This window comes from Helianthus annuus, chromosome 1 (genome assembly GCF_002127325.2).
Source record: "Helianthus annuus cultivar XRQ/B chromosome 1, HanXRQr2.0-SUNRISE, whole genome shotgun sequence".
NCBI classification, from domain to species: Eukaryota; Viridiplantae; Streptophyta; class Magnoliopsida; order Asterales; family Asteraceae; genus Helianthus; species Helianthus annuus.
In genome coordinates, this window is record NC_035433.2 from 84,767,790 (window position 1) to 84,788,802 (window position 21,013).

A 21,013-nucleotide genomic window follows, 5' to 3' on the forward strand; every position below is an offset into this window, starting at 1 on the left:
AATCACATTTTTAGAAAAAAAAGTGTTTAACTTTTAGGGATTTAACAAACCTAATCCGCACAAACGTAGAAACGACGGCCTGGATTACGCTCTATCCATGATGTACGAAATAATGCTTCCTTCCCACACCAACACATAACCATCTTCTTCACCGTCGATTTTTTCCTCTGAAATTGATTTATGTTTTGTGGAACCCTAGTTTTGAGTTTGGGGGGGGGGGAGGGGAGATGACCTATATAAAGCAACGAATTCATTAAACAGGCCATGGAAAATATGATAGTACCCTGACGTGACTAGCACATGAGAGGATTTAACTAGGATTTCTAACTGGGTTTTGTGAAAAGGATACCGACTACAATAATACACAAACGTAAAGAACAACCACTATAATTTTTAAAGTTAAAAGACACCGGTTGCAGAAACCCTTAAACGTAAAGACCGAAAAGTGCAATTTTCTCCCAAAAAAAAAAAAAAAAACACTTTTCACAAAATTATGCATGGCAAACATGAATGATCAAGGCGCGAACTATCCGAAACAAAGAGATACCACAACCACAAACATATCACCAAATTTCTTCACTGATTCAAACGGCTCCGAAACCCTAGGGAGGGTTTCCAATCACAACAATCCGATCAACATTTCTCAGATCCACTTTCCAACTCACCATCACCATCATCATCATCGTCGTGCGGTGTGATCTAATCGTTTTTCGGATTCATTTTATCCAGATTTTACCGTCAATCGATCCACGTTCTCATTTACAAAACCTAAACCTAATTATCGTTTCATAATTTGTTGTTTCACGAGTTTCTGAGGCGCGATTCTGTTCGATTTGGATTTGGATGTGAAATTAGAATCGAAATGGAACGATTCGAAGCAGATGAACGTTAATTTTTATTATTAGACGGTATGTGTATCTGTAAGGGCAGTTTTTTTTATTTATTTATTATTATTATATTATTATTGTTATTAGTTGATGAATATATGGTAAATTGAGTATATGTTGTTGTTCTTGTTGAATTTGATTAGGGATATATTATGGTGTGAATCAATTTAATGCAATGGCATTTTCATGTTGGAGAGAACTGGCTTCAGAGTTTAGATTAGGGACATTTGAGATCTCTCTTGGCGCGAATCCGCTAACGATGGAGGAATTTGTTGTAACAGGGATACACATTTGATATTTACATGGTATGGTATTACTAATATTTATAATGTTTGTATTACATTTGCATTACCTCTAGTATGTTATCTTTTGACATAGCGAACATGTATTATTCGCTGTGGTTAATGCAAACTAGTTCTTCAAACATTATGAGATTTTTCATATGCAATGTAGACTGTGGGTTCTCTAAAATTTGGAATATGTACTTTGAGATAATAGGCAATGATAGTCAGGGGCTGTTTGACAACTTCTGAATGGTTAAGTGTTGAACCAGTAAGAGGTCTGAACCATTAAGTGCTGAACCAGTAAGAGGTCTGAACCATTAAGAGTCAGTATAATGCTTAATCGTTCAGAGGTAAATATTTAACCAATTCAGATTAGAGGTCTTAACCATTCAGACTCAGTATAGTGCTTAACCATTCGGAGGCAAATGTCTGAACCATTCAGACATCTGCTCGCGAAACAAACAGTCTGAACCAGTAAGAGGCCTGAACCATTAAGAGCCCCATTAAGAGGTAAACAAACAGCCCCTTAGCTTCAATTACTTATCCTGCTTTTTTTGTTTGAATTTTGAGTTTAAAGCTTGTAGACATGCTTCATTTACTAAAAGAAACCTTGATAGTAGAAAATGCTATTGTCCTTTTGATGGTGAATACGAACAACATGTTTGAGACTTCATTTTATGATATCTTGTAATACGAATACCAGATTTGATTTATACTGTAGTACATTTGTTTCTTTATGTGATCATATGAAAAATCATACATACCTTTTACAGTGTTTTTTTTTAAATCTTTTTCTTGTTGTAAATACATGATTATCCTAAGATAACCTTGAATGTATGCTTTACTTGTTGATATTGACTATGTGGATGATTCGTATGTCAGATTTGATTAGAAAGTATGCGATATTTTCTAATTCACGTGTCTACTTGGCATGTTTAGAATGTCTATTCTTATCAGAATTTTTATGATTCCCTGTATTAATATGCAGGATACTACGAAAAAAATTGCCGTAGGTTCTCATGTATGGGTGGAAGACTCATCAGTGGCTTGGATTGACGGAGAAGTATTAAAAATAAATGGATCAGAAACTGAAATCCAAACTACTGATGGAAAGAAAGTAAGTTCATCAGTTCATTTTCGTTTTGTTTACGACTTTCACCACTTTTTAAGGAAAAAAAATCTGAATGTCAACTTTATATGCTTGGAACTATGATCATAGAAATCTAACAAGTAACAAAGAACTATCCAACACTCCTTAAAGAAAAGTAGTTCTGTTTGGAATTTTATAGAATTAATAGTTGTTATAAAGCGTCTAAGCTGTTTCAAATTTTTACCTGTAGTGTTATAAGTTTAGGTTCATGATTTCTTCTGCCTTTAAACTCTACCTGAAGGTGGAGTAGATGTCAAGTTTAGGTTCTCCTTTAATGTCTACAGGTTGTTGCGAAACTATCAAAAGTACACCCCAAAGAGATGGACTATCCTGAAGGTGGAGTAGATGACATGACCAAACTTTCTTATTTACATGAGCCTGGCGTTTTGCATAACCTATCTGTCAGATATCAACAAGATAAAATCTATGTAAGAGGATGTCCAGCTTCGGTTTTTAGTTACTTTTAACTATTATTCAATCTGTTGAAAGACAACTTGTTGTGTTCTATCTCAAACGGGTCAAATTGAAAAAGTTTGCTAAATGGGGAACAAGTCAAATGGGTTGAAAATTGCCAAAATTCTATCTTTTTTAATCAATACAACCTCTTAAATTGCTTTATCTAATTATTAATCATAAAAGGCATTTCTTATTTTTTATTTTTTTTACCGAACAAAAATTGGTTTGTGAATCAGCCCATCCCATTTCATTTCATAACAAAATGACCCATATTAGACTAGGGGTGTCCAGAATTCGATTCGGATTCGAAATTCGACTCAATTTGATTCGATCATCAAGAATTCAATTTGATTATCAGGAATTCGAATACATATTTAAATTCGAATCAAATTATACATTTTTATATATGATACACACATATAACTTTAATTTGGGCTATAGTATAAACTAATCTATAAATTTAATCTAAGTCCTAAAATAGCCCATTACCAAGCCCAAATAGCCCATAACGAATTTACATATTTTTAGTGAATCTGAATTTATTCGAATTTCGAATTCAAATTGGTGATTTAATTTGAATACAAATTGACCAGTTTTTAATCGAATTCGAATTCAAGCAAAAAAGAAAATTATTCGAAAGAAAAATTCGATTTGAGTAATTCGAAAATTCGTTATTCGATTTGATGAACACCCCTATATCAGACTGCACCGATTCAACTCATAATATTGTAACGTACTCTAACATTGTGACAGACTTATACAGGAAATATCCTCATCGCCATTAACCCATTTCAAAATTTGTCTCACTTGTATGATGCTGACCTAATGAAAAAATACAAAGGAGCACAATTTGGGACTCTGAATCCTCATGTATTTGCAATTGCAGAAGTTGCTTTCAGGTAATATTCCATTCTTTTTGCGTTTTACAGTTCATCTAAATGATTACGTAGACATGCTTACTTGAAATGGACCAGGGAAATGGTCACCGAAGGAAAAAGCAACTCAATTCTCGTTAGTGGTGAAAGTGGTGCGGGTAAGACTGAAACTACTAAAATGCTTATGAGATATCTTGCATATGTTGGCGGTCATAAAGGCATTGAAGGAAGAACCGTTGAGCAACAAGTTCTGGAAGTAAGATTGCAAAATAACTATAACTCTTTGTTGTCTTACCTTAAACGGTCCAACGAATCAAGTATAAATGCAATTTAATATCTCTAGGGTAGTCTATCAGGTACATATATATTGAAGCACATCATACATTGAACGTAGTTTAAGTGTAACACAATTTCTCCAGAGGTGTATAGATTAATAGGTTCTTATATTTACTTTGTCATGCTAATGTAAAAATTCGTGATTAAATTTTATATATGCAGTCAAATCCGGTTCTGGAAGCATTTGGCAATGCGAAAACTGTTAGAAATAACAATTCCAGGTGCACAACTGTTAAATTTATGCTACAAACTTGGTACTTCTTAGAGGTGGCAAAATAGACGGTTATGTAACACGTTGAATCTTAGAAACGGTTAATGTATTAAATAATATTATGAGAACTATATAATTAAAGTTTTACTCTTATTTTTTAATAAATTGATTCAAAAGGTTTTATCTATTAAAAAAGACTTGATGTTTGCCACATATAGTACTTATTGATTTATAATTGCATTGGCTTAAAATATCTTGATCAACCCATTTCTATGCTGCAGCCGTTTTGGAAAATTTGTTGAGCTTCAGTTTGATAAACAGGGAAGAATATCTGGAGCGGCCATCCGGACATATCTTCTAGAAAGATCTCGCGTTTGCCAAGTTTCTGATCCTGAACGTAATTATCACTGTTTCTATCTCCTTTGTGCTGCACCTCAAGAGGTAGTTTTAATGCATTACATACTTATATAACTAACTAAACCTCTACCTAATAACTGTTAACTAACTCTTGTCGTAACTTTCAAGGAAGTTAAGAAATATAAATTGGGAGATCCCAAGTCCTTCCACTATCTCAATCAGTCAAATTGCTATGAGCTTGTTGGCGTAAACGACGCACATGATTATCTTGCCACTAGGAGAGCCATGGATGTTGTTGGAATTAGCCAAAAGGAACAGGTTGTAACATCTTCAAACTGAATTGTCTGTTATATTTTCTTTTCGAGTAAAATGCCATTTTCGTCACTGAGGTTTGGCCAGTTTTGCGACTTTTGTCCAAAGGTTTGTTTTTTCCGCATCTGGATTTAAAAGGTTTGAAATCTTGCCATATTTATCCGGCTTGTTAACTCCATCCATTTTTCTCTGCTAAGTCAAGGGTATTTCCGTCTTTTTTGTTAACTTTAAGGGGAATTCGGTCTTTTTCACTTTATGTAATAAGACCCAATACCCCTGAAAAAAGACTAAATTTTCCGTTTAAGTTAACAAAAAAGAAGCAAATACCCCTGATGTAATGGAGAAAAATGGATGGAGTTAATGAGCTGGATGAAAATGGCAAGATTTCAAACCTTTTGGATTCAAATGTAGAAAAACAAACCTTTGGACGAAAGCCGCAAAACTGGCCAAATCTCAAGGACGAAAATGGCATTTTACTCTTTCTTTTGCTTATGTTTTTATGTGTATGTGTATTATGTTGGCAATAACCTACCTATTTTCCAGGATGCAATATTTAGAGTTGTGGCTTCAATTCTACATCTTGGTAACGTTGGATTTGCCAAAGGGAAAGAGGTTGATTCAGCAATTCTGAAAGACGATAAATCCAAATTTCATCTTCAGACGACAGCCGAGCTACTAATGTGTGTTTAGAGCTTTGATATGCTTCTTTCTTTCTTTTTCTATTTTTTTTTTTTTTGTGGCTATATGTCAGTGTTTATATGTTTAGGTGTGATTCTCGTGCATTAGAAGATGCGTTATTGAAACGTGTGATGGTTACCCCAGAAGAAGTTATCAAGAGAAGCCTTGATCCCGAAGGCGCAACTTTCAGCAGGGATGGTTTGGCTAAGACCTTGTATTCTCGTTTGTTTGATTGGTAATTTCAACCGCACATGTTTAAATTATAATAAATAATTAATACAGCAACTGTGACTGTGATATAGCATTTAAAGGTACATGATTTTTATATCTACAGGTTGGTGGATAAAATTAACGTGTCAATTGGGCAAGATCCAAAGTCATGTTCTTTGATTGGCGTTCTTGACATATATGGCTTTGAGAGTTTTAAAAGCAATAGGTAAATTTTATGCTTTGGAATAATTATTAATGTTATTGCTGTACATTGACTTGATTTCATGATTAAATCATCTTTCTGTTCACAAATTATGCAGTTTTGAACAGTTTTGTATTAATTTTACTAACGAGAAGCTACAACAACACTTCAATCAGGTGTGACCTAAGTTTTTTTTTAATCAAAATAGTTAGTTTGTTACTGTCCTATTTGTGAGCGCGCAACTAATTTCTATATTATTTGTCTCCTTCAAACAGCATGTTTTCAGGATGCAGCAAGATACATACAACAAAGAGGAAATTGACTGGAGTTACATAGAGTTTGTAGACAACAAAGACATTCTTGATCTCATCGAAAAGGTTCAGTTTTTAAGTTTAATCTATGATATTCTCAACTTATCTTATCGATGCTTACACAATAGTTATTAAAAGAATTTGTGAAAGTATTTAATTTGTCTGCGTTTGACCTGTGGTCAGGAATTACTTGATCGTCCTTTGTTTTTAATGCATGTAGTTTAGTTTTATATATATATACACACACACACACAATGCGTTAAACTAATGTATGTATTCTGTTTTCAGAAACCTGGTGGGATCATTGCTCTACTTGATGAAGCATGGTAAGCAACATTATGTGACATATTCATGTTTTATGCAAGTTTGGTGATATCTCTTCATGCATGTGTGTGTTTAAATTCATGTGTTTCTATACATTTACTTTTTGTTGTCTCATGAGTGACTAATTCTTTTTCCAGTATGTTTCCCAAGTCAACTGCAGATACATTTGCACAGAAGCTGTATCAAACATTCAAAAATCACAAACGTTTTAGCAAGCCCAAATTAGCACGCTCGGATTTCATTATTTCTCATTATGCTGGAGAGGTAGTGCACATTTCTAAGATCTTCTAAGAATGAGTGTTGCTAACGTCGGTAATGAGTTTTGTATGGGTTTTGGGCCAATCTGCCAACGCTTTCCTGTCTATTTTAGATTTTTAAATAACTAATGTATTAAATCTGAGAAAAATGACATTATTAAAAGAATACTATTATTTCTTTTTAATAAAACGATTTAAGAGATAGTGACATTAGAATTATTGTTAGTTGACTTTTGAATCTTTTAACCCACTTGACACATTTCATTTTTGAAATTCCCTTAATCGGATCTTGATCTTGTGTTTTCACCTTAATTACTTAGAATTCTACGTTTTCACATGAATGAAGTGCGGAATCCATCATTCATGCTAGATAAAGTGTACAGGAATGTGAATAAACGTTTTTGGATTATCTTGACAAAATTTGAACAGAGTTTTGTTACACGTTGCGAATCTGAAATGGTAGTCGATTGGCAAGAGTTATGAACCAGTTGCATGAGCTGGTCTATTTATAGACACATCCAGTAGAATGAGTCATTCGAAGGACACTTCAATCGTATGGCTCATACGACTGTTCTAACATCAAACAACAGGCCTATCCATCTAAGACTCATACGATTAAGCTAACCAATCGAATAACTCATTCGATTAGGTTACATCAAGTCCAAAAATCTGTCTAACTTAACTTCTAACACACACACGACCTATACAAAGATCTAGACACTGCCAAAACGGCTACAAACACTTTATGCACCGAACAATTTTCAACCACTTTTTATTTATACCCGTTCGACTTCTTATCAACAAATACAACGTAATTAGCCGGTTTTCATGTAAATGGGCTTAAAGCACATGTTTTGTATCAATATTCAGGTTCATTATCAGTCTGATCAATTCTTGGACAAAAACAAAGATTATATTGTTCCTGAACATCAAGATTTGTTGAGTGCTTCCAAGTGCTCTTTTGTAGCAGGGCTTTTTCCTCCACCACGTGAGGATGCAACCAAGTCATCAAAGTTCTCATCAATCGGTTCTCGCTTTAAAGTAAGTTTTCCGTTAGATATTTCGGGAAAAAGGTAATAAACTATAAGGTAATAAGCTCTTTATTAATCAATAAACAATGCAGCTACAACTTCAACAATTGATGGAGACTCTGAATTCCACACAACCTCACTATATTAGATGTGTGAAGCCAAATAATCTTCTTAAACCTGCCATTTTTGAGAACGTTAATGTCATTCATCAACTACGTTGTGGGGTGAGTACTTGAACATAACGATTTTTTATCTTTGATCCTCGGTTTTGTTTATTGAACTCATCCGAAGTGATTTTTACTTTTCATTAAGGGGGTTCTAGAAGCTATTCGTATCAGCTGTGCTGGATACCCTACCAACAAGAGTTTCACTGATTTTGTTAATCGATTTGGTCTTCTGGTTCCAGAGGTTTTGCGTGCCAAGTAAGTAAAGTATATTCTAATACCTATTTAAAAATGGATTTGATTACATATCACGTGTTTCAACAGTCACGATAAAAAGGATGCATGTCAAAAGATTCTGAACGATGTCGGAATCCCAGGATATCAGGTAATAATATTGTTAATCGCTGTGATTTTTTAACATCCGTTCATTGGCATGAATTCATACTCAAAAGGTGTGTTTATGAGTATGCAGATTGGAAAAACAAAAGTTTTTCTTAGAGCTGGTCACATGGCTGCATTAGATACACGTAGAGCAGAAAGGCTTAACATTGCAATCGTTTATATTCAAAGAACGACAAGAAGTTACCTCATTAGAAAGCGTTTTCTTGCTATGGCGAATCTTGCGGTTGCCTTGCAAACTTTATGCAGAGGTTTGTCTGCATTTTTCTTTCTTAATGGGTATTGTTTTTAAGCTCATTACCCTTCAATACACTCTTTTTGGATTATTACTACTAGGAAAGCTTGCTTCTAAGATGTACGATGATATGAAAAAGAGAAGCGTCTCACTTAAGATCCAAACTAATTTTCGGCGATACACATTGAGGTCATCCTACATCAGACTCCAGCATGCGGTTGTGCTCATACAGGCAGGTCTGAGAGCAATGGCTGCTCGTTATGAACTTAGACACAGGAGGCGAAAACATGCAGCTATTAGATTAGAGGTCAGTTTCTGATATGCACATACTTTTAAATCTTGATAATTTCAATTTTTTGACTAATATGAGTCGGATATGTAGGCCAAATGGCGTGCTCATAGAGAATACAAACGATATAAGAAACTGACAAAGGCTACAGTTGCCACACAGTGTGGATGGAGGGGGAGAGTTGCAAGGAGAGAGCTTCGTAGATTAAAGATGGTATGTTTCATTTAATACACAGTAAAAAGGTTTATTGGATTCTAGTATATTGTTGATATCTTGTAGTGCTATATATATATAAAGAGTAAAATGCCATTTTCGTCCCAGAGGTTTGGCCAGTTTTGTGACTTTCGTTCAAAAGTTTGTTTTTCCGCATCTGGATCCAAAAGGTTTGAAATCTTGTCATTTTCTTTCGGCTCGTTAACTCCATCCATTTTCTCCGTTAAGTCAGGGTTATTTCCATCTTTTTTGTTAGCTTAAAGAGCAATTCGATCTTTTTCACTTTATTTACAAGCATTTAGCATAATATTACAAGTATTATTATAAGACCGAATTGCTCTTTAAGTTAACAAAAAAGACGAAAATACCCCTGACTTAACGGAGAAAATGGATGGAGTTAATGAGCCGGATAAAAATGGTAAGATTTCAAACCTTTTGGATCCAGATGCAGAAAAACAAACCTTTGGACGAAAATCGCAAAAGTGGCCAAACCTCAGGGATGAAAATGGAATTTTACTCATATATAAATATTGGACAATGTCTAATGGCCCAACATTATCTGCCTTTAAAAGTAAATATGTTGAGATTTTTTTTATATAGTGGATCGACCCTTACTTAAGATGCTAAAGACATTTAGGTGGCAATGTTTAAGAGACTATTGTTTCTTATTATTGTTTTTTTTTTTTTTCAATCCTATCGATTTTAATAAATTATGCAGCATAAGTCATCACGTCATTAGTTTCTTACCCTTAAGATATATAGGCTGCACGGGACAATGGTGCACTCCAACAAGCGAAGGAGAATCTCGAAAGACAAGTGAAAGACCTCACACAGCGTTTAGAGCAACAAACACGTTTGAAGGTAACATTACTCTGTTTTAAAGATAATCTTGTATTTCTGTCCGCCAGTTTGTATTTGCTTTTCATGTATGAATATAAAATCTCTTGCTTTGTGTTACTTTACCTTGCAGACTGAATTGGAAGAAACATTGCGTGCAAAGGAACACGAGGTTCCAACAAAAGGATCTGATATGGAACAGGTTAATAAGTTAACAGCAGAAATGGAAAAATTGGCGGTAATTTTGGTCTACAACTTTTATGTGATACTATGATGCATTAGAAGGTGTTAATGTTATCCATTCTACCTTAAAGTTATCTTACTGTGGATGCAAAATGGGCTGGTCGAATAACTGATTAAAACATGTGACCTTTTGGTACAGATAAACACTTTATGTCCAAAACTATTATAATATAATTAGTGTTTAATATCACTACAAAATGTATATTGTTACAAAAGTAATCTGATGTTTTGCATAAAGATATTTAGGATTTTGTATCTTATATAGTTATTGGCATGCAGCGGTTGTTAGAATCAGAGAGACAACGAGCTGAAGAATGTGAGAAGAAGTACGCCGAAGCCCAGGACACAATTAAAATTATGAGGTCAGAAGAAAATGAAATGAAGGTACTTAAACTTCAAGACTGTAATTGCTTTTGTTTATTCCATTATAAATTTATGGTATGTATATGTACATTGTAGATATAATAGTTTGTAAATAAGAATGAGATGTATGAAATGATGAAGCGAAACTAGCAATGATTTAATTGCTTGATAGGGAAAGAATTTCTGATGTCACCGAGTCCTATCATTTCGCTTAAAAATATCCAATGTTGTATATAGGGCTATAAACGAACCAAACGTTCAGCAAATAGTTCGTGAACCATTCGGCAGGAAGTTCGTTTAGGCTCATTCGTTTAATAAATGAACAAACACGAACAAGAAATTCCGTTCGATAAGTCAAACAACGAACATGAACAAAGGCTGTGTTCGTTCGTTTATGTTCGTGAACGTTCGGTTATGTGTTCATTTATGTTCGCTCGTATATGTTCATTTGTGTTCGTTAATTTAAAGGTTTTTTATGTTATATTTTTATTTTATTTGTTTTAGTTATTAAAATTTGAAACCTTTGATATACTATATGCCTCCGCCAACATTTCTCATTTGATTATTTCAATTTCAGTTTGTCTTAAAGCTTGACAAACTTCTTAGTTTTTGTATTAATTATGTTAAGTATTTATTTATTTATGTTTGTGTTCATTTGCGTTTGTCTACGTTTGGTAAGTGTTTATGAACAGTTCCTGAACATGTTCATTTCCTTAATGAACGAACACAAACAAGAAATGTCGTTCGGTAAGCGTTCGTAAACCGTTCATGAACATGTTCATTCCTTAATCTTGTTCGTGTTCGTTTGGTTCGTTTACAACCCTAGCTGTATACATCATTCTTAAGGGAAACTTTGTGGTGGTTACAACGCTTTTGAGCTGGTTTTTTTCTTTTTCTGGGACTTGATCACGTCTGCACTGCACTTATTATGATTGTATACACGGTAGGGATTATGCACAAAAATTTGAATGGGTATTAACTTGGTTTAAAAAAGCGCGCTTGAAGCGCGCTTGAGGCGATGAAGCGATCGAAAAAACGCTTTTTTGCTCTGAAGCGCTGCATTACATGAAGCGAGCTGAAGCGAGCTTTAAGCGGTGAAGCGTTGAAGCTGTGAAGCGACGCTCCAGCCAATCAGATCACTATTTGGGCCATTTTTTAATATTTGGGCCATTTTTTAAGCGACAAATTCCGGCGACGGAGTTGCTTTCAGCCGGAAACCAGGAAGAAGGGGGAAGAAGAAGAAGAGAGAAGATGCTGACGGCTGCGTATATGTCTTTTAGGTTTTTAGGGTTTTTATAAGTTAAGGTTTTTAAACATTTAACCCCTCTATCTTTCATTAGTTTACATTCAGTCCCTAAAACTTCTAACTTTTTACTTAAAAAGTGTAAAGATAGTTTGTCTATTTAAACATTTAACCCCCTCTATCTTCAGTAGTTACATTTGGTCCTTAAACTTTTTAATTTATGCATAAAAGTACAAAATTAACATTATAAAATACATATATATAATATGGATAGCTATTTTTTATACATATATATAAAATTAACATTATATATAATTATATATAATATGGAGCGCTTCGTATACGTGAAGCTCTCGCTTCGCGCTTGAAGCTTCGCTTAAAGCTTTTGGAACCAAAACGCTTCGGAGCGCTTCGCGCTTTTTTAAACCAAGGGTATTAACATGGCTGCGTCTCCTGCTTGGTGAATGGCAATCTTTTAGTTTATTTTCGTTATTTAGACCTTGGATTCAAGAATATCAGATCTGACATTTCTCTGTATTAATCTCTTGGTTTATAAATTTCTATCTTGTTACTTGCATGTAGGCCCAATTAAAATCAGAGAGACAACGAGCTGAACAATCTGAGATGAAGTATGCTGAAGTCCAGGAAACATTAAAAAGAATGAAGTTGGAAGAAACTGAAAGGGTACTTAAACTTTAAAACTAAAATTTGCTTGTTGGGTCCACCATAAATTAATCGGATATATGTACTCTATAGATACAATGTATTGCAATTACGCACAAGATTATGTATATATATTCTTACTGTTATGCAGGCTTCACCTGCATCAGACAAACAACGGGCTGCAAAATCTGAGAAGCATGACGTAGTCGTGGATAGGGGTCTAAAGTTTGAAGAAACTGAAAAAATGGTACTTTAACTTTGAACCTACGATCGATGTTGCCTAGTTTAAGTGAAATAAATGCGAATTATTCCCATCAATAGACTATTTTATCTCATGCTTATGCAAATTACTAAAGAAAATGTAGATGGGTTAAAGAATTAGGCTGTGTTAAATAGATTCATGAATACAAATTTATTTTATCACGCAGGCCGAATTGAAAGAAACATCTATTGTTAAGGAACTCGAATCTGCAATAGAAGCATCTAATGCAGCTTTGTCCATTGTGAAAGACACCATTGTTTCTACAAAGGACACAGATAATACTGACAAGTCAACTCCAAATGAAAAGAACCAAAAGGTATGTTGATTAATATAATTTTTTTATTTTCCTTCAAAAGTTAAAGAGTAAACCGATTCGAAACATTACAATGTGGTATAGAAGGGTCAATGTTGGCCATTTTACGTATACATTTCATGCGTATGTAATTATAAACGGAGATGTACATGGATTAAAGAATCGGGTATGTGTTTATTGTTTAACCTCATATTCTTATATACAGATTTATTTTATCATGCAGGCTGAACCGAACGACACAGTCGTCGTTAAGGAACGCGAGTCTACAACAGAAGCATCTGATGCAGCATTGTCCATTGCAAAAGAAGCAATTGTTTCTATGAAGGACACTGATAACGTTAACAGTTTAACCCCAAAACAGGAGAACCAAAAGGTATGTTGGTTAAATATAATTTTGTTTTCCTTCAAAAACTAAAGTAAACCTTTTCAAACAATTAAAATGTGGTATATAAATTTGATTATTTTAGGAAATTTAAGTTGATTAAAGAATTGGGTCAGTTTTTAACCTCATATTCTAAAATACGAATTTATTTTTATCATGCGGGCCGAACTGAATGACATATTCATTGTCAAGGAACGTGAGTCTGCAACAGAAGCATCTAATGCAGCTATGGCCATTGCAAAGGAAGCCATTGGTTCTATGAAGGACACTGATAATACCAACAGTTTAACCCCAAAAGAAGAGGACCGAAAGGTAACGTTGATTAAATAATTAAATATATTCCTTCCAAAATCTAGAGTAAATTGATTCAAACCACTAAAGTGTGGTGTAGAAGTGCCAATTTTGGCCAGTTACTTATGTAAATCATGTCTACGTAATTATTAAATGAAATGTTGATGAATTAAAGAACTGAGTAAGCGTTTAACCTCATACTCTTAAATAAAAATATATTTTATCATGCAGACTGAATTGAATGACACGGTTATTGTTAAAGACCGTGAGTCTGCAACAGAAGCATCTGATGCAGCTTTGTCCATTGCAAAAGAAGCCATTGTATCTATGAAGGACACTGATAATACTAACAATTTAACCCCGAAACAAGAGAACCAAAAGGTATGTTGGTTAAACATAATTTTGATTTTCTTCAAAATTATAATAAAAGGATTTAAATGTTTAAACCACTAAATTCTGGTATAGCCGTAATGCCGTATAGAAGTGTCAACTTTCACCCATTTACCTATATATATTTCATGCTTATGTAATCATTAAAGGAAATATAGATGGATTAAAAAACTGGGTCTGTGTTTAACCTCGTATTCTCATATACAAATTTATTTTTATCATGCGGGCCGAACTGAATAACACATTCATTGTAAAGGAACGTGAGTCTGCAACAGAAGCATCTGACGGGGCTTTGTCCATTGCAAAAGAAGCCATTGTTTCTATGAAGGACACTGATAATACCAACAATTTAACCCCAAAACAAGAGAACCAAAAGGTATGCTGATTAAATATAATTTTTATTTCCTTTAATAGTTAAGGGTAAACTGATTCGAACTACTAAAATGCGATATAGTCGTTTAGAACTATCACTTTTAATGGTAATGTAGGTGGATTAGAGAACTGGGTCAGGGTTTAACCTCAATACACTTAAATATAATTTCCTTTATCATACAGACTGAGGTTAATGACAAGGTTATTGTTAAGGATCGTGAGTCTGTCACAGAAGCATCTGGTGCAGCTTTGTCCATTGCAAAAGAAGCCATTGATTCTATGAAGGACACTGATAATATTAATAGTTTAACCCCAAAACAAGAGAACCAAAAGGTATGTATATTAAATGTAATTTTGTATTTCCTTCAAAAGTTAAGCGTAAACAGATTCAAACACCTAAAATGTGGTACAGCCATATAGAAGTGTCAGTGTCTGACTTTTTACTTGCGTTTTTCATGTTTGTATAATTTCTAATGGAAATGTAGTTGGACTAAAGAACTAAGTCGGAGTTTAACCTCGATACCCTTAAATATAAATGTTTTTTTTTATCGTGCAGACCGAAGTGAATGACAAGGTTAATGTTAAGGATCGTGAGTCTGCAACAGAAGCATCTGATGCAGCTTTGTCTATTGCAAAAGAAGCCATTGTTTCTATGAAGGACGCTGATAATACTAACAGTTTAACCCCAAAACAAGAGAATCAAAAGGTACATTGATTAAATATTGTTTTTTGCTTCTAAAGTTTAGCTTTAATCCATAGTTGTCAATAGTGGTCGCTATAGCGAATAGTGTAGCGTATAAGTCGAAGGTCGCTACAGGGTATGTAGCCATAAATAGCGGGATTTCAGTTTTTATTTTATTTTAATTTTTTTAAATTTAAATAGTGATTAAATATAGCTATAAAATAGCTGAATTTTAGGTTTATTTTAAATATACATGTAAAATAGCGTATATACCAGGGTATTTTGAGTTAATATGCATATAAAATTTTTAATTTTTTTTTCTAGTGTATCGCTATTTATAGAATAGCGCCCGCTATTTATCGCTATGTAGCATATAGGTACCTTGTCGCTATTCGCCATTAACAACTATGCTTTAATCTATCCAAACCACTAAACTGTGGTCTAGAAGTGTCAATTTTGGTCTTTTTATTATTTATTTCATGTTTATGTAATTATCATAGAAAATGTGGAGGGGTTAAACCAAGGGGTTTGAGTTTAACCTTAGATTTTTAGATATATGCGTATATTGTATCGTGCAGGCCGAATTGAATGACACGATTAATGTTAAGGATCATGAGCCTGCAATGGACGTATCTGATGTAGCTTTGTCTGTATTGAATAAAACGACGACCCCAGAAGCTACACATGTTAAGGTAGCCTTGTTTTAATTCAGACTTTCTTTATCCATTCTTTAGTATTAATTTGTGGTCTTGTATCTACCTCACTCATTTTCATTACTAGTTTATCATATGGTTATGTAATTAATACTGACATGTAGATTGTAGATGCGTAAATTATCTTGATCTGAGCTTAACCTCAATTACATGATTACATTATACATACCACCTGTCAGTCTGTTACTGCTAATGTGCATTCTAATTTTGAATAGGAAAATTGGATTTTAATAATCCCAACTTTGACATATTGGCCGGCAACAGTCCCAACTAAGGAAATGTTTTGTGACAGTCCTAAATTTTAACCTATTTTCCCTCAGCGGTCCCATACTAACTGAAAGTTAATCCAGTTAGTTTTTGCTGACGTGGACTGCTTATGTGGCAAAAAAGTCAAAGTTTTGCTGGCGTGGACAGCTTATGTGGCAAATAAGTCAAGGTTTTGATGGCGTGGACTGCTTATGTGGCAAAGTTTTGATGATATGGACTGCTTATATGACAGTCCACATCAGCAAAAACTAATTGGGTTAACTTTTAGTTAGTATGGGGTCGCTAAGGGAAAATAGGTTAAAAGTTGGACTCTCACAAAACATTTCCTTAGTTGGGACTGTTGCCGGTCAATATATCAAAGTTGGGATTATTAAAATCCAATTTTCCTTTTGAATATTTTAAGAAACATGAAAAGACATTTTGTTTGGATAATTAGAAATATAAAATTACCTTATCATGCAGACAGAAATGGAAGACGCATCGCACGCTGAGGAACGTGAGTCTGCAATGGAAGCATCGGATGAAGCTTCATCTCTTGCGAAGTTGCAGTAATGTAAAATACTAAACTATATACTAAAATTATTCACAACAAATAGCAAGATAAAATTAGAGAATATTAGCAGGTGATAAAATTAGAGACTTATTTAGGTGCCATAATGAACAACATTTTGGTAAATTTCAATACAAATTTATCTTGAATACATACTACTTTTTAGGCTGCTACCAAGTGGTGTGGATTGTCTTTGTGATTGATTGGCCAAACATGCAAAGACATCGTGTTCATATTTAAAGATATATAAAATAAATTATCATGCAGACTGTGTCGGAAGATGGGTTGCTTACCGACGAAAACAAGTATGCAGCTGAAGTATCTGATGAAGTACCAGTTTTCTTGAAAACCGAAAAGATTGACTATTTGACTTCAGAAGTGGAAAAACTCAAGGTAATGTTTTTGTCCATAAAATGGTTATTAAATTTGATTACATAACGATTGCTCATGTGATATACTTATTGGCATGCAGGCATCTGTAGATTCAGAAATACAACGTGCGGATGAATTTGAAAAGAAATTCTCTGAAGCCTTAGAAAAAATTGAAAGTATGCGTGTAAGGTTGGAAAAAACGGAAAGAAGCGTACTGCAACTTCAAGAAGCATCTAGAAGGGTACTTCAACTTCAAGACTATGACTGGTTTTTTCTAGCCCACTGTAAAATAGTAGCAAATATGTACATTGTAGAGATAATTTTTTGCAAGTACAGGTTATTATAGATATGTCAAAACAAATGTAGACTAAATATGACTTTTTTTTTTATCACATTGTTATGTAATCATCCAAGGAAATATTGTAATTGCGGCTGTTTGTAGAAAACGTAAAAAATATTGTGTTTGTTTAGTCACAATTATAGTTACATTATCATGTAGACTGAATTGAATGATGCAATGCTTGCCAAGAAACCTGTGGAGGACACTGGAAAGACTTCAAGATCAACTACAGAGGTCGAAAATCTTACGGTAATACGTTTGTTAGTTTCACGCATGTGCAATTTGTTTGCTTATCCGATATGTGATTGTTATATACACATTGACTTGCAGGCTTTATTGGATTCAGAGAGAAAACGAGCTGATGAATACGAAAAGAAGTATGCTGAAGCCCTGGAATCAAATAATATTATGCGTCGGAAGTTGGAAGAATCTGAAACAAGGGTACTTTTACTTTAACTTTAACTTCATGATTTTGAAACAATGAATAATATACTAATATATACACAGTAGAGTAAGTTTATATCAAGCAAACACAGTTAGGGCTGTAAACGAACCGAACGAACAAGAACAAGGCCATGTTCGTGTTCGTTCGTTAAGGAAATTAAGATGTTCGCAAACTGTTCACGAACGTATACCGAACATAAGTTTATGTTCATGTTCGTTCGTTAAGGAAATTCAGTTGTTCACGAACAGTTCGTGAACACTGGTCTCGAACACAAACGAACACAAGCAAACACGAACAAACGCAAGCAAATAGAAAAGAACGCAAACAAACATTTAACTTGAAAATAAAAAAATAAAAATATTGTTATCATTAAACATTGGATATAAGTAGTTAAATACGACCATCAAATGATAAATCAAAACACAAGAAGTCTAATACACCACCAAACGATGAATCAACTTTAACTAATGTAGACATAATTATCCCAAAAAATGTCTTAGCATGTCCGTCCAAATTTTAGCTAACTTAGAAAAAATAGGGTTTCAAGTTTTCAATATCTTTAGATAAAAGGTTTATTATTTATTACTTTTTAATATAATCAAACGAACATGGACAACCGAACATGTTACCGAACGTTCACGAACGCAGTCGAACGAACGAGACCTTTGTTCGTGTTCGTTCGCTAAGCTAACCAAACGAAATTTTTTGTTCGTGTTCGTTCGTTAAGCTAATTGAACGAACATAAACGAACTTCCGGCCAAACGGTTCACGAACTGTTCGCTGAACATTCAGTTCGTTTACAGCCCTAAACACAGTTTGTTTGATATAATGAAGGCAAACTAGTGATATGCAATACGCTAAATATACTCACCTCATCATTTTGTCTTCATCAATATACTCAATTATCTCATGCTCATGTAAAGATCAAAGTTCACGTAGACATTAATATACATAATGCTACCTTATCTTTCAAGGAACGTGAGTGGTCAATGGAAGCATCTGATGAAGCACTGAATATTGGGAAAAAGACCACAACTTCTATGGAGGATACTAAAAAGATTGAAAGTTTAACTGCAGAACTGGAAAAGTCAAAGGTAAGTTTAGTCTCGTATAACGTATTTTCACTCTCCCCCATCGGTTAAATTTTATGTCACAATGAGCCGGATGGGGTGAGAAACAGGCCGGGTCAAAATGGGTCCTGTAACCTGTTTTCATACATGTCAAAACGGGTCTGGTCAGGCTGAGATGATGAATTTATAGTATACTGCAAGGTGTGGCTATTTTTGAGACCTCTATGACAATCTCCAACGTTAATTCATTTTTAATCATCCACCTTATGTATTATACATGCAGGCTTTAGTAGAATCAGAGAGACAAAGAGCTGCTCAAGCCCTAAAATCAAGCGAAGTTAGGCGTCAAAAGTTAGAAGAAACGGAAAGAACAGTCCTTCAACTACAGGATGTCGTGAATAGGTAATATTACTGCAGCATCTGTCATAAATATTTATTCCCAGGTTAATCGTATATCCTTTTTTTATTTTTATTTTTTTTGACGCGGCACGAAGCTAACACGAAATCCGTAGGTTTGGGTTGACCCCATTATTTTGACATTTTTTTAATAGTCTGTGTTTTATGGCGTAACTTAAACCAATTAGGTATTTTATGTCAGAACTTGAAAGATAAAAAGAGAAATAAGCATCAAAATTTATAGTGTAACTATTTTATATACATTTGAATATTTTGTCGTAAATGTAATTTTACACTATTATTATTATTAAAAAAATCAGGTTAAAGGGGTCGTGTTCGGGTTCAACACGCCTGGATTAGCTTCTTCTATTGAATGTCTGATGTGTCACTTAAACTAATGCCACATATATCTAGTATGCCTCAGGATGATGTACAGCATGTCAGGCCAATTTTCAGAGCGAAAAAGCATGTTACGCCCTTCATCCAGTTCGAGCGTAACTTCCGGATGTGTTATCAAAGACAGTTACCGCGATACTACTTTTACTTCTTCTGATATGACATCAAATGATTCCTATGACAGTTCTTGATCTTTCTGTGCCTGAAAAACAACCAGGTCAGTCTTAGCTTCTATAAACTTTCGTTTTTCCTCCTGAAAGAGAATGTATTATATATTTCTTTTTGTTCGGGGGTTACTCTTTGCAGGGTCTGAAAACTGGGAGAATGACCGAGAGCGGGGCGTTGATAACTTCTTCTGATGGAAGTTGTTAGATGATATAGTTTGACTTTGACCTAGTAGGTAATAGGTATGTCTTCTAACTTCATTGCTTCTATTTTCATTCCAGTTTGGATTTACTGGTTAACTTTCATACTCATTATACAGTTCAAGGTTTTTTTTTTTTTTTTTTTTTTTTTTTTTTTTTTTTTTTTTTTTATGTTACGTTGATGAAAATTTTATTCAGACTGCTTCACGTATTCGATCCATCTTATGCTGTATTTGTATTTTTACACTTTTGTAGTTTTCTGAATACGTATACAGATGTTTACAGTTTTTACTGATCTGGAAACAGTGTAAACTGAGTTGAGTTGAGTCAACTCCGTTAAGTGGTTATCCTAGCTGCAGAACAGGAAAGATCAGCGGGTTGGTTTACGGGTTCAAACAGATCACTTTTTAGTAAGGTTTAAAACGGGTCATGTTGGGTTGGGTTGGGTTGACCCGCTAACACCTTCAAATCTAATTTTTAGTTTCTTTATAGATAGTTGCTTGTATTACCCTGTTTGACATGTTTCACTTTTAGCTAAATTCTTATTTGACCCGTTTGAGATAAAAACACAACCCAAATCGACCAATTATATAAGTTAAAAATAAATAAATAATCATATATTTCATTCTCAGGATCACTACAATTTCTACACATTGGAGCAGCAAGAGGAATGATAATAAGCAGCAAGAGTCTCTAACAATAATCGGGTCACTTTGGGTAATCGAGGTCAAGGTGGGCTCAAAAGTTTTCTCTAATAAGTTTACCTTCGGGTTATAATGTTTTTAGAGTAAATTACAAGTTTTGTCCTTTATGTTTACACTAAATTGCAGGCGGTGTCCTTTGTCTTTAAAATTGACAGGTTTTGTACTTAATGTTT

At 34.1% G+C, this 21,013-nt stretch overlaps 1 protein-coding gene across 10 annotated transcripts; it reads left to right on the top strand.

The window, feature by feature from the left end:
- Positions 1–532: 532 nt before the first annotated feature.
- Positions 533–20,807, top strand: LOC110870809 (myosin-9). Of its 10 annotated transcripts, XM_035988023.1 has the most exons (45): positions 533–908; positions 1,031–1,192; positions 2,160–2,288; positions 2,606–2,749; positions 3,531–3,676; positions 3,752–3,908; positions 4,151–4,209; positions 4,481–4,640; positions 4,725–4,874; positions 5,412–5,548; positions 5,635–5,781; positions 5,881–5,982; positions 6,077–6,134; positions 6,234–6,335; positions 6,558–6,595; positions 6,731–6,857; positions 7,721–7,891; positions 7,974–8,105; positions 8,194–8,303; positions 8,370–8,430; positions 8,518–8,695; positions 8,781–8,986; positions 9,062–9,181; positions 9,944–10,042; positions 10,152–10,256; positions 10,541–10,645; positions 12,450–12,551; positions 12,682–12,777; positions 12,959–13,108; positions 13,329–13,478; positions 13,680–13,799; positions 14,010–14,159; positions 14,425–14,544; positions 14,724–14,873; positions 15,097–15,246; positions 15,801–15,914; positions 17,020–17,145; positions 17,225–17,365; positions 17,624–17,713; positions 17,795–17,905; positions 18,884–19,003; positions 19,263–19,381; positions 19,800–19,988; positions 20,078–20,178; positions 20,769–20,807. In XM_035988023.1, exons 2-43 carry the CDS (start codon positions 1,190–1,192, stop codon positions 19,960–19,962), a joined length of 5,118 nt encoding a protein of 1,705 aa, XP_035843916.1. In that variant the 5' UTR covers positions 533–908; positions 1,031–1,189; the 3' UTR covers positions 19,963–19,988; positions 20,078–20,178; positions 20,769–20,807. The 10 variants fall into 10 exon arrangements, with proteins under 10 accessions (XP_035843916.1, XP_035843929.1, XP_035843903.1 ...); XM_035988036.1 differs by lacking the exons at positions 533–908; positions 1,031–1,192 and having other exon boundaries at positions 2,136–2,288; positions 19,790–19,988; XM_035988010.1 differs by lacking the exons at positions 533–908; positions 1,031–1,192 and having other exon boundaries at positions 2,136–2,288.
- The last annotated feature ends 206 nt before the right edge of the window (positions 20,808–21,013 follow it).

What these genes read in the sequence shown, in the direction of transcription:
- LOC110870809 (XM_035988010.1), top strand. Translation starts at nt 2,136, where the DNA reads ATGATTCCCTGTATTAATATGCAGGATACTACGAAAAAAATTGCCGTA. An exon ending in TTCTTGATCTCATCGAAAAG is followed by an intron (nt 6,336 to 6,557) that starts GTTCAGTTTTTA and finishes TTCTGTTTTCAG; the next exon opens with AAACCTGGTGGGATCATTGC. An exon ending in CAAAAGAAGAGGACCGAAAG is followed by an intron (nt 13,800 to 14,009) that starts GTAACGTTGATT and finishes TTTATCATGCAG; the next exon opens with ACTGAATTGAATGACACGGT.